The sequence below is a fragment of the Pseudopodoces humilis genome, chromosome 3 (assembly GCF_049639895.1).
Source record: "Pseudopodoces humilis isolate 2021_Gansu_Grassland_sample_001 chromosome 3, ASM4963989v1, whole genome shotgun sequence".
NCBI classification, from domain to species: domain Eukaryota; kingdom Metazoa; phylum Chordata; class Aves; order Passeriformes; family Paridae; genus Pseudopodoces; species Pseudopodoces humilis.
In genome coordinates, this window is record NC_142202.1 from 39477354 (window position 1) to 39490333 (window position 12980).

The following is a 12980-nucleotide window of genomic DNA, read 5'->3' on the forward strand; positions in this document are numbered from 1 at the left end:
AAACAAAATTACAAAAGAAATAAAAGTCCTGTGAGGAAAAAAAAAACAAAACTAACACCAAACAAAAAAACAAAAAAAAAAACAAACACCTGAGCTTATAAGCAGCAACCTTCATAAAGCTGACTTCCAAGATGGCAAAGTCTGCATTAAATAGATCATGCTATATCCTCATCTTCCATGTTAAATAACATATTTTAAACATATCCTTCCAACCCCTAAACATGCCTGCACAAGGGGAGGAGTACTCATGTATAGAAAGAGCAGCCTTAAGGAGGAATAATTAGTCCATTAGTCCATTTATTTAAACAGGAGGGTTAGTTTATGTGAACTCAAGTGACCACGAAACTATGGCGTAAGTGTACCAAGCACAGCTAAGTTGATCTAAGATGAGCTGCTGATGAAAGGGGTTATCCTGGCATCAGCTCCCAGCAACAGGCTGACATGTCACCAGGCTTCCCATCAGCACCAGTGACCCTTTGACTCCACAAATTCCACTTCCTGAACTTATTCAGGAAGTGAACTATTAGAAAACTTACTCTACACCAGAAAGAGTCACCAAGCACCTAGCATATCTCATCCCCCTGAAACAGCCTGCTTTGGGATCAGACATGCTCCAGAATTAACAGACAGAAAGGGGAATGAAGCCAGGCAGTGTAACAGTTTATGCCCTCATTGCTCCTAACAGCCTTTTGCAATCTGCTTCTAGAGATTACCAGTACATGAGTAGGACCCAAGGTCACCTTTGCAGTTCTTCACCCATCACAGCAGCCTACAGCTCAGCAACTCAGCAGACCTCCACCTCTGCGAGTATCACAGGTTAGGAAGCCAAACCATGCGCTTGAGCCTTTTTCCTGCTACCTCTGCTGAGCTGGTAGTTACTTCAAGAAAAGAAGCACAGGTTAGGTATCTCAGTTGCCACTAGTAGACCTGCAGGAGCTCATCTCTGACATCTAAAACATACCAAAATCATATGGGTTTAAGCAAATATTAAAGTCTTTATAGACGATTTAAAATCATTTTGTCAACTCAAGTTTAAGTTCCAAAGTGAAGTTCAGAACAGAACTGTATTTAAACAAAGCTTAAACAATTCTGTTCTGGCAAAAGAATTCAAAAATTCCAATATTGCTCAATACAACTGTGTAATTGTTTTCATGTTCTCTTTTCAATTTTGATATATATAGCAAATTTCAACTTCCTTACCATTCCTCCCTTCAGCTCCATAAACAGCGAAAGAATTGTGAAACAAGAGAAACAAAAACCTCCTTTTTAGAAGTGCTTGGGAAGAAGTGTTTCTTGGCACAGCAGAATGGCTAGTTGCTTTGATTCAAACACGAGTTGTTAAAACAAGATGTTGCAAAGTGTTAAGAGAGTAGTTCAACATATTTTTTAAAGAAGTACAGACAGCTGAATGAAGAAAAACAAACAAAAAATTAGCCTTGCAGTCAAATCAGAAGGTAACACCTGCAACATCATCTTGTAAACAAGAACCAAGGCTTGTCATGGACAAGTACGAGGTCACCATCATCAAAGCAGCCAACCACAGTGATGTTAGCTATACTCACAACATATCCACGGCCAGAGCCACCCAAGGCCATTCATGTTAAAAGACAGAGAAGGGCATGTGCTCTACATGTAGCCAGAATTACACTGTAATAAACTGTTGGGAAAAAAAAAGCAGGAACAAGGTGGATCAGTTATTAAACTACAATTAAAGCATTAAAAAAAAAAAAATGAAAAAAGGGAAAAGGAAACAAAAACCACATGGGGTAGAACAGTGAAACTTTCAGAGCGACCTTAAAAAACAATGGTAAAGGACATTCTCAGCTGGCATAAACAAAAGATTGTCAAGTAGCAGCTGGCCTATTCATGAAGATAATAATAAGCTGCAAAAAGTAAAGAAATAAATTAAAATATTATCTGTTAGCACATTCATAAAGTATATAAGATTCACCATGCACACTTATGTTGTTGCTAGGAGGAAAAAGTTAATAGTTAAGCAGAAAGAAAGCATTTGTGACATTAAAAAGAAAAAAAACACTCACACTTAAAAAACAGTAATCTTTTACTTCAGTCAAATCTTATACTTCATTGAAGAGATTCCCTTGAAATTTGATAATTTGCTGGGAGATATTTACATATCAAGCCTTTCATCTACTCCAAAAGAAATCTCTTAAAGTTTATAAATAGCTTTCCCTATAAGGATGAACATTTTCTTCTGCTGTAATTGCATTCCTTTGAGCAATAAAAATGTTAAACACCTCTTACCATTCCAGCCTTCTACCCATTCTGTTCCTGAATTTTGTCCCTTCAATACTGCTGTCACAGATGGACAAGTCTCCACCATCTTTCATTAATTTAAGATATGTAATATCACCACACACACTTCATTCATCCTTGCCAAGTGACCAACTTTGCATCTTGTTCTCCTATCAATATACACATTTTAGTCACAACCTCCAAAGACCCTTTCAAAGCAGCCAGTTCAGGAAACAAAGACAGAGAATATAAATAACTGTGCTGACTCGGGCAGCAAGCCATGTCCTCCAATATGGTCCCTTATTCACTGCACGCATCTTTCATTCAGGACTTTGTAGAACCTGTGGCTTATTCCCTAGGAGAACTTGATGTGTAGAAACAAGGTCTGCCTATGGCCACAAACAGTTCAGACTGTTTGGGTCCTCTGCTGCTCCATTGAACTATGTCCCTGAACAAGTAATTAAAACAGCACAGAGCCTGATCTTTAACCACAAAGTATGGGGGCATGACACAGTTTGTGTCTGCAAAGCTAAACCCTTCTGCTTTCACAAGCTGGGAAGATGCAAGTATAATTCCCAGTACTGTTTGGGAACGGTCTGCATTTGCTTACTCCCAACACATGCAATTAGGCATCAGTCTAGACTGGACCGAGAAGCTCACTAGAAATTAAGCAGAATAGACAGGACTAAAGCTTGAGCCCACATCATCTGTGCTTAGTTCAAATGCATGAGCATTGCATATAGCTCCAACAAAAGTCCAAAAAAGGTCTGAAAGAAACACGCAATCTACAAGCACATTCCTACCCACAAAAAGTCTACAAAAGTTCCTGCAACATGCCAAATGATTCTGTTGTCTCTACCATCACAAGAGCTAAGCCAGAAGTTGTACTGTTCTATAAACACTGGAGCCTGCAGGTCACCCATTCCCTCTGATGTCTTCAAAGCACTTCTCAAAATGACACTTCTAATCCCAAGACCTTCTTGCATTCCTAATCATGAGCTGAAGGCCACAAAACTACACTTAACATTTAAGATCCATTAAAAAGCAGCTTCCAAGAGCAGTTGTCTCAGGAGTCTGAACTGGTGAAAACCAAAGTCTGAAGAAACAGAAACATTGGGACAAATCCACACAAAGGCAATTTGCTCTCAAGAACGAGACACAGAAACCTAGCATGACAAAACCTGAGCATATTAGCAAAGGCAGCGCCTGTTTTGAGAACAGATGAGTTCAGTTTCCTGTTACATCAAACTGTAACTTGCATCAGTCCTACGTGTGCTGAAAAAAAAGCAAGAAAAAATTTCTACTGACATCACACTTTGGGCTGGGCAGACAGTGGCGGATTAGGAAATATAATGAGTCACCGTAAATACAGAGCACATCATGAGCGTTCTCAAACTACCATGCAAAATTTCTTCTTACCAAAAAAAAATATCCAGACAATACTGTTTAAGTGAACCATACCAGAAGAAGAAGAATAGCGCCATAGTGCCTTCACACAACAGAAGTAGTTGGGGAAAAAAAAACCACTGTAAAAAGGACAGTATAAGACACCCAACCACTGCAGGAAGAAACAAAATCAACACAATCCAGCAGTCAAAAAGGAAACATCAGCTAAAAAATGTTTATGGGTGGACTAGGGGGAAGTAATATAAAACTGAAATTACAATATAACCGAAAGACAGGCATGCAAAGAAAGGACAGCCGACAGAGCTATGTTCCAAAAAAGAATTCACTCTCGAGAAGCTGCCAAGGTATGCGCATATGCATGAAAGGAAACCAAAATATAAACACAAAAAACACAGTGTAAGTAAAAGAATGAGTTATCATAAACTCAACGGTTATGTGTTAGCGAACAAAATTTTTAGTGAAATACTGAGACATTTTCTTTTTTTTTTTTCTTTTTTCTTTCTTTTTTTAAGACTAAGCCAAAGACCTTTAGAAGAAAGGGAAGTAGTTTTACCCAGTTTGGAAGCAAATAAAATAAGACACTATAGAAGAAATACAGTGGAGATATAAAAAACTAGGCAGTGAGGAAAACTACAAAAGAATAAAAAGGATGCACATTTAGCCACCATAATTCAAGCTAAGCATCTTATTCTCTGAACCACAATGTTGTAGAAATGCTACTAAAATATACATGACAAAGAAAGTGGCTTCTTTCCTGCCAATGTGGAAAATTCCCCACAGGGCGAAGCAAATCAAGTAGTATTACTGAGGTAAGCACAGAAGCACTTGTCAGCAGCTACAAATACCCACTATTTTGGGTATGTATGGGTCAGAAGAATTAGAGATATGAGGTTTCTATACAAAGTTGTTAGAACTTCAGATGCAAAAGTTTTCTTCCTTTTACTTAAGGAAGTATTTGTGGCTTGACACTAGGGGATTTCTTTTTGACGCAAGTAGAAAGAGAGAGGAAGGAAGAATGTTGAAATAATTATTGGCTGAATAATTCAGAAACAAGAAATCAGATCAATAAGAGCTAATGAAAAAATTAAAAGTTTTAAGACGGAAGGTGGATTAACCGGTCTGAGACCCTGACAGTGTCTTCTTTGAGTCCCAGCACAAAAGAAGGCAAAATTACTAATGCTGCTGCTACATTGAGGATTTTTATTATTATTTTCATTAGATACCAATAACATTACTATGGGTTCTCTGAAAGCAGTAAATAATATTCAAAACCTTTATCTTTTAATATTCTTGAATCAGAACTACTTCAGAAAGTCTTCAGGCAATATACTGTCCACAATTCAAGTCCTTTTGAGCTATAAGATTTGGCATCTCTTAATGATGTGACATTTTATTCTTAAAAACCTCACACAGACTAAAACCTGCTATCAATGGTTTTCCAAAAGAATATGAAATTTGTAAAACAAATATTTTTTTGTACTTAATGCCACCTGTGACAAGGTGCTTAGGAGCTGGAATTAAGAAAGTCATCCTGCAGCAACAAATCACCATGAAAAGATATATTAAAAGAACTTTGAAATAAAGGAGGTCCTTGTAAGTATGTAAATGATACATTTTGTAGCTGCCAAGTTTTTTTTAAAAGACATAATTAGCATACTTGAATGTTGAAATAAAGCGTTCTTAGAGTGCACTAAGCTAAAAATTAATGCATGACTTTCCTGTAAAAATTTAGGACTTGTTAACCAAAACGTCCTTCTCTCCTGCAAAAACAAACACATCATGAGCATTCCAGAATGTTCATCTGTGAACAAAGTCATGGTGGCGAGTCTGTTACCTGCCTTTTGAACGGCCTCATTTGACTGTGCAACACATTGTCTGGCATAGCAAAAGTCCTCCATAAACACCAGCCAGGCCGATTCCTCCCACACTAATTATGACAGCTTGACAAGAAGTGATGAAGAAACCACAGAAATATGACACTTTCTCACAAGCTTTTAACAGGGGACAAAGATGGCAAGGGAAGCCCACCTGGCAGGATGAAAATCCTGCCTCCTCACCTTGAAACAACTTAGGAAAAAAATAAATAAATTGCATCATTTAATAGCAGAGCTCAAAGCTGAGACTTGATTTCACACTCACACAGTTGCCAGGTTCAACTGCATCGACTTGTCACATCCCCAAGCCAAGTGAGGCTGAGCTGCCAGAGCCTTCAGGTGGCAAAGGCAGCAGCGCTCTCGGAGCTGTCAATCAGTAGGTGGCACTCTTCAAACTCCGGCCGGGGGAAGCCAAGCACCAGCACCAGCGAGGACACACCACCGAGCAGCCGGGAACTTCAGCAGAAATACCAGCAAGAAACGCTGAACTGCTTTAGCCATCGCTGACACCCACAGGGGGAATGAAATGGCTCCATTTCTATAATATATAAAGGAACCCTTGTATGTAATCTCTGAAGTTCCTAGAAATTACAATTTTTGGGTGCTATAAATATTTTGGATGAACACTATTGTACACTACTATAAAAAAACAGTACCTTAAGAAATTATCCCTTACATCTGCATAACACTTTGAGTGCAGCATTGCTGCTAATTATGTAGAAGTAAGTCAAACTCATGACTGAATTTTATCTTTTTTCAATTTAACAAAACATAGCATAACTATTTACATTTTATCACAGCTGTTCTTCAAAGCTGGACAATAAGTTTGTTACAACAAATGAAACAGATAAACAAATCGTTTGGAAAAATATATAAATTGTTATTTCTGTGAAAATTACTAGTAAAGATGTGACCAACACACCCAAAGGTTCAACTGTTTTTAGAACAAGAGTTAAAATTAATATGAGGTATTAAAAAAAATGAAACACTGTTCCAGAAAAAAAAAGTGTCAGACTTCCCATTCCTGCAAATAGTGTTTCTTCATTCAACAATTATGCATTTTTTTCATATTTTAAAAAATATGAAATCAGTACACTTTACTACTTATTTGATAAAGCATTAAAAGTAAAACCAGATTTAGTAAAAATGTTTGAGTACAGGTACTTGTAACTGAAACAGCCAGCAGAGGGAGCATAAAAATTAAAAAATCCTCAAACAGCCTTTTTTCTTTTTCTATATATTTTTTACTTACGATTTTAGTTTTCTTTTAAAATGCGATAATAGCGCCAACAGTGAAAAAACTGCAATATTATAAAACACACAAAAAATCGAATGCTCAAGTATTAAACAGAATGACTTGAAATTTACACACTTTTTAAAGCAGCATTAAAAAAATGAGCTGATACTAAACTCAATCTGAAATACTATTTTAAACACAGCCAAGGTTAACATAATCAACAAGCTGCATAAGCCATTTCCAAGTAAAAATCCACTCACTCAGACTCACATTCTTAACTTCCTGAATCAAAAAGTGACTCCACAATTCCATAATATTGAGAGAATGTTGGTTATAATCTATTTGTATTAGAAAATGGCACAGAATCCTAAAACTAAGCAGAAGTTACTGTTGTATTGATCTGTATGACAGATGACATAAAAGCAAGTCAGTCAGGTATATGCCCTGGATCATTAGTGCAAATAAGCATTCACATGACTGTTTCAAAATCAAGTCACTAAGTCACGTACATGTTGAATAAAAACTCATCTTTACACCTCAGGTTTTCACCATGTCCATGACAGTGGCTTAAACACAAGCAAAAAGGGAGAAGGACACAAATGGGGTAGATGAAGGCGACAGCCTTGTGTTAGAATATTAAATAAGCTGCCATCCTCCTCACACAAGTGGCAAACAGAAACCATCTCCCAGCTCTTCTAAACTATCCCACTGCGCATAGTCACACCTTCCACAGTCCATCTCACAGGAGCAGGAAGGTTCCTGAGTTAACAGAGAAGGCGCTACTCCTCTCTCAAGGCTTATGAGTGCTAGGTACTCCCAAACCATCAGGCACAGGCAGCAGAGCTGAGGAGTCAAAGGGACAGAACATTAGATATTCCAAACGTAAACAGCATGTTTCACAGACAACCATTTGTAAAAATACTTGGCTTGGAAAAGAAAGCCCCTCTCCACTGTTAACTTCTTGTGCTTTCATGGTTTTCATTACCTGTCTGTGCCATTCTTTGCTGTCTGCCCTGTGTAGTGTTCCGTTATCCCACGAAGTAGAATGGCAATGCTGCAGACCAGGATACATGGTGTTCCTATACATTAATGCAAAATGTGAAACACGAGTCCTGATGGGAGCTGTTGAATGATATCACTTATCTTAACTGTATCCTACTTTAGTGATAATTTTGCTTTCAATTAACCTGGAGTCAGAATCCATGGGGTGAAAAACAGAGACAATTTCATTTCTTACATATTCTAAATTTTAAGCGTGATTTAATTGGAAAACCAAATTCTGTCCACCTTCACACAAGGGATTCATTGCTGAACATCAGCATTTAACTTAGAACACCCTGACTGCTAAAAAATGAATACACATACCAGGAAAAACAAGAGTCAAGACAAGATTAACTTTTCCATTAGATCAAGTAACAGGAACACTTTTGACATTATTTATATTTTAATCGCTATTTTCTTCCTGAACAACAGATCTTACTACGTATATTCTTTCTTAGAGTGCTGCTTAGTCAGAAAGTCTTAGCATCTGGCATGTGAAGGTATGGACTAAAAGAGCCAGAACAAAAGGCAACTGCCTATAATAAAAATACAAACAAACTGACAATTCTCTGACAAGCAGAAAGCCCAGACATTTTAAAGAGCTCATACCTGCCAGCAGACTCATGGGACACCTCAGATGATATATGCTACACCTGCACCATGAGAGACCTTGAATGTGGAAGGAAGATGGGATGTTTCCCTAAAGGCAAGACATTTCCTGGAAATCTGAAATACTGGAATACCTGGCAACTCGAAGTATTCTAAATATGGCAGAACTCTACTGGAATATTGATCCAGGATGTTCAATACTAAAAGTTTCTGAAAACACTGTGTTATACGTCAAGACTTGAAACAGTTAAGGAAAACAACATACACCACACAAAGTTCATATAAGCTTCTGCAGTCCAGGGCTTCATTAGGAATTTTAATAAGTAAAATAGCCAGATATGGCACAAACTGAGTACTGCAGAATCTAAAATTTTAATAATAATAACCTTTTAACAAAATCCTGACTGGAGAACATGCAAGTCAAACAAAAGAGCTCAGAGATAAAAGAAGAATATATCTCTAGCAATTTCACTGTTTTCCACTCTTGAGGATTCTGTCACTTTTAAATCTTCTTTCCAGAAGGACTCATCTCAATTCTCTTTCCTACAGAACTCCTCAGATTCCCTGCAAAAATATTTAAGGCTGGTTTTTTTGGGTTTTTTTTTTTGTCTTTAAAGTCAAAGAACAAATATATGTACATAGATATGATTTAGAACTTAAAATACAATTCAGGAAACAAAAGCTATGAGACACAGAACATTATCTTCATTATTTTACATGATCTCATCCTCTTCAAAACAATGATAGCCTTCCGGCCACACTGTAACCAGGACTGTGCACAGCACTCCAGACAGTTGGACAAGTGCTCTTTGCAGTAGCTGCGCTGGAACTGAATAGTATCTTGTTTGACTTCCCTCCACTCCTTTTTTCAGCCTGGTTTCCTAAGGAAATCAGATTTATGCAATCACTCTGGGAGGGAGGGAAGGGTACACATGTACGTACACACCGCATGTGAATGTCTGTCCATCCGTCTGTCTGACCTCACTAATACCTTTTGAGCCCATTGGTCAGTTTCAATCAATTCAAAAGAGGAGCAGAGAATATCAGACTTTTAAGTTCTTGAAAGTTTCATGAGCATGGGCTGTGGGGTATGGAAAAGTGTTTCCACAGAGAGAGGCTGCATGTCTTCTTAGACGTCAGTAAACTCACAGGGGAAAGAATAATTCTGCTCCTTTCCTGCCTGCCGGAAAATCTTCAGTCAGAGGTCACAATCAGTGAAAGACGACCAAATTTCTTGTGTTCAAGAGTTCATAAAATAGCTTAACTTGAATTCACTACTGCTTTTTAAAGCTGTTTTGAACAAAGCTGATGTTTTCCACATAATCTTTTTCCTGGTCTGGAATAGAAGTGAATTGCCCTACATGATACACATTCCCTGGTTCAGTTCCTTGCTCTCAAGACCACCTCTTTTAAAACATCAGCGTTGTATCACACTCATGGCAGCATTCTACCACTCTCAAACACAAAGAAAATTAAAACTGAAAGAGTTTAGGATTCCCTTGAGGTCTCAAGTATAAGCAAGTATGTGGCTCTGTATCATATTCAACTATTGAATAAAGTTGCAAAAAGACAGCGCAGCAAATATAACAATCTTTATTCACCACTACTGTGGAACACAAGTACTACCACACTTGCAGGCTCTTGTGCTCAAGACAGCTGTAAGTAATAAAACAGATAATGAGGTTTCAGAGGACATCTCTGGAGTTCTTTTCATTTCCCCCCAATGGACCATACACGGTTCACCTGCATCCAAAAAGCCACCTTTATTAAAATATAGTAATAGATTAAAATTCAAGTCTAGGGACACCTCGAGGCATAGATCCACAAACTAAGGAGCTGTCACAAAAAGAAAATATAGCCACAGCTGATAGAAGTCGCCCTAAGCATCAAAATACTAGACAAGCAAAAAAAAAAAAAAAAAGTTCCTTAGGAAAAAAAATTATATATATATTATGTATATATATTTCAGCCCTGATACATGCTCCGTTTGTAAATTCTTTAGTCCTGTGACCACACCGAACCCCAGCACATTTCCCGGCGGGGCGCTGGAACTGAGGGCTGGCGGGGGGACACGGGCAGGCAGAGCCCGGGCGCTTTCGGCCCGAAGCCCCCGCCGTTCCGGGGCCACCCCAGCCCCGGGGCGCGCACCCGCCGGGGCGCGGCGTGCCGGGGAAGCGCCTCGGAGCCGGGAGGCCGAGACACCCGAGGGGCAGCCGGGCCGCACGTCCCTGCGAACGGGGAGTTCGTGCCATGCGAAGCCTCCTCCCTGCTCCCGCACGCCGCGGCCGCTGCCGCCGGGCTCCCCCGGGCAGCACGGGGAGCCCACTCGCCGAGCCCCGCACCGAGAGGAGGCCGAGCGGCTGCTCCGGCCCCATCCCCGCCTGCCGGCACGGGGCGACCGCGGCCCCGCGCCCTTCCCCCCCGTTCGGGCTCGGTGGGAGCCGGCGAGGCTTTGGGAACGGCTGGCTGCGGGGCGCCCTTTGTGGAGAGCCTCAATTCCCCCTTTATTCCGCCCTCCCCGCCAGCCGGTCACTATCCCCGTTCCAGCGCCAGCCCCTCGTAGCGAGGAGCACATGTTTCCTCTCGGGCTTCTGGCCCGCCTTACAACGAGCCGCGGCCAGGGGAAGGCGGCACCCGGTACCAAAGCCGAATCAGAAATATGGAATGTGAACGCGCGTGGCAGATCTGACGGGGGATGCAGAAAGAAGCGATCCATTTCACCCTTTTCGGTCCTCCGCCGCCGCTTTTCTGTCAATTGCCGATACCACAATGCTTCCTTATCGCCTGTTCAAGTAAGTAGGGGGGACAGTCTCCATTCCCCTACGTGTCATTCCTCAGCAAATTAAGCATGTACCAGGCAAAGGACTGACATACATACACGTAGAGTTGTCTGATCCCGGAATGATGCCGAAATCCTCGAGGCGTTAACAGCCAGCTCCCACAAAGAGCACTCAATTACATCGAGCATCCCCTTTGTCCGTACATCCTCAATACACACCCGGCCGCTCCTCCATGCGTCCACGCACGCCCCACGTATACGGCCCCTTTGTGTCCTCGCCTCCCCCCCACTCACAAAGAAATGCCCTTTCCACAAGGCATGCACCCAGCCTCGGACACAGCCCTTCGCCTTCCCCCGAGCCACGCGCGACCCCGCCGCCGGGCACAACGCTCCGGTACCTACTTGTATTCAAGAAACAGTCCGTAAACCTCCTAAAGCAGCTTGCAGAATTAGATCCATCTTCCATGTCTGGCCCTAGGAGCAGGGGAGACGAGAAGGAGAAGAAGGCGCCTCTCTGCAGCTGCTGCCGCCTAGGAGTCCTGCTCCCGCCGGGGCCGTCGCCTCCTCGGATCCCGTCGCCGCGGGCTGCTGCTGCTGCAGCACCGAGGGAATTGCAGGACCACGGGCGAGAGGCGGCTGGGGAGAGGAGGAGCCGGGAGTGGTGCTGCCGGGGGCCGCCGGCTGCGGAACGGAGCAGCAAGCCCTGGATGGAGGAAGAACAGAAGAGTCTCCTCCTGCCGCTGCCGCCTGGATGGGCGATCAAGTGAGCTGCTGCTGCTGCTGCTGCTCCGCCAACATCTCTTCCTCCTCCTCCTCCACCTCCTCCTCCTGCCGCTCTCGCTGCCTCTCCTCCTCCTTCCCTCCCTTGGAGACTTGTGAGGTTAAAGGAAAATGAGGAGGGGAAACGAGGAGGCGGCGGCAAGAAATAAAAAGAAGATGGAGAAGCGGAGGAGAAGGAGGGGATTGGAACGAGGAAAGGAGCCGCTGCCGCTCTAGAGACGATGCTGGCGGAGACGGCGGAGGAGGCTGTGCCTGTAGCGCGGCTCCTGCTGCTGCTGATGGTTGTTAGGAGGAGAGAGAGGGAGCTGCAGGCAGCCGAGTCGCCTCCAGGAGCGGGGGGAGGAGGAGGAGACCCGCCGCTGCCTCCACCTCCACCGCTCTGGCCATGGGAGTGTAGCGGGCGGCTGCCGGAGCCGGGCTTTTCCCCGGGCGCTGCAGCCAGGGGGGCCGAGGGGCGGGATAAGATCCGCTTCTCCGGGTTGGACATGCTTCCGCTCTTCCCTCCCTTTCGCGGTAGTTTAAGGCAGGACGTCTAGCAGAGATACCGGAGTAAAGCGAAAGGGAAAGCCGAAAAAGGACGGAGCCGAACAAGGGGCAACCGCGGATCGGTCCTGCGTTCCCTCCGGCAACTCCCGGGCAGTATTTCCTCCGCACCCCGGCTCCCCGCCCTCATAAAATCCTCACATTTCCGTTCCCCCTTTAGGCCAGAGGGGACAGGGCGCTACTGACCGCCAAGCGGTTTCGATCCCCTTTAAAGTCCGCTTTTCCCCATGCTCCCACCTCGCATTCAAAGTAAGAAAACGGCAACAATCTGCATTTTCTTCAAGAAAGGCAAATATTGCCCCGTATGTGAGCGCTCGCCTGCAAAGAGGCAGATACAGTCACTGCAGTGCCGCTTCCAGCACCAGCCCCGGCCGCCAGAAAACGCCCACTGGTGGAGCCAGCGCTTCCCAGGCTCCCTCCCTCCCTTCTCCCTCCCTTCTCCCTCCCTTCCTCT

General features: G+C 42.9%; 1 protein-coding gene across 1 annotated transcript in view; it reads right to left on the reverse strand.

Moving 5' to 3' along the window:
• The window catches only part of PDE10A (phosphodiesterase 10A), a 171821-nt gene extending 159172 nt beyond the window's left edge, over positions 1–12649 (reverse strand). The window contains exon 1 of the mRNA XM_005526937.3: positions 11606–12649. Coding sequence (XP_005526994.2) covers positions 11606–12470 — 865 coding nt within the window. The 5' untranslated portion in view covers positions 12471–12649. The remainder of the gene's footprint in view (positions 1–11605) is intronic.
• Positions 12650–12980: the final 331 nt, after the last annotated feature.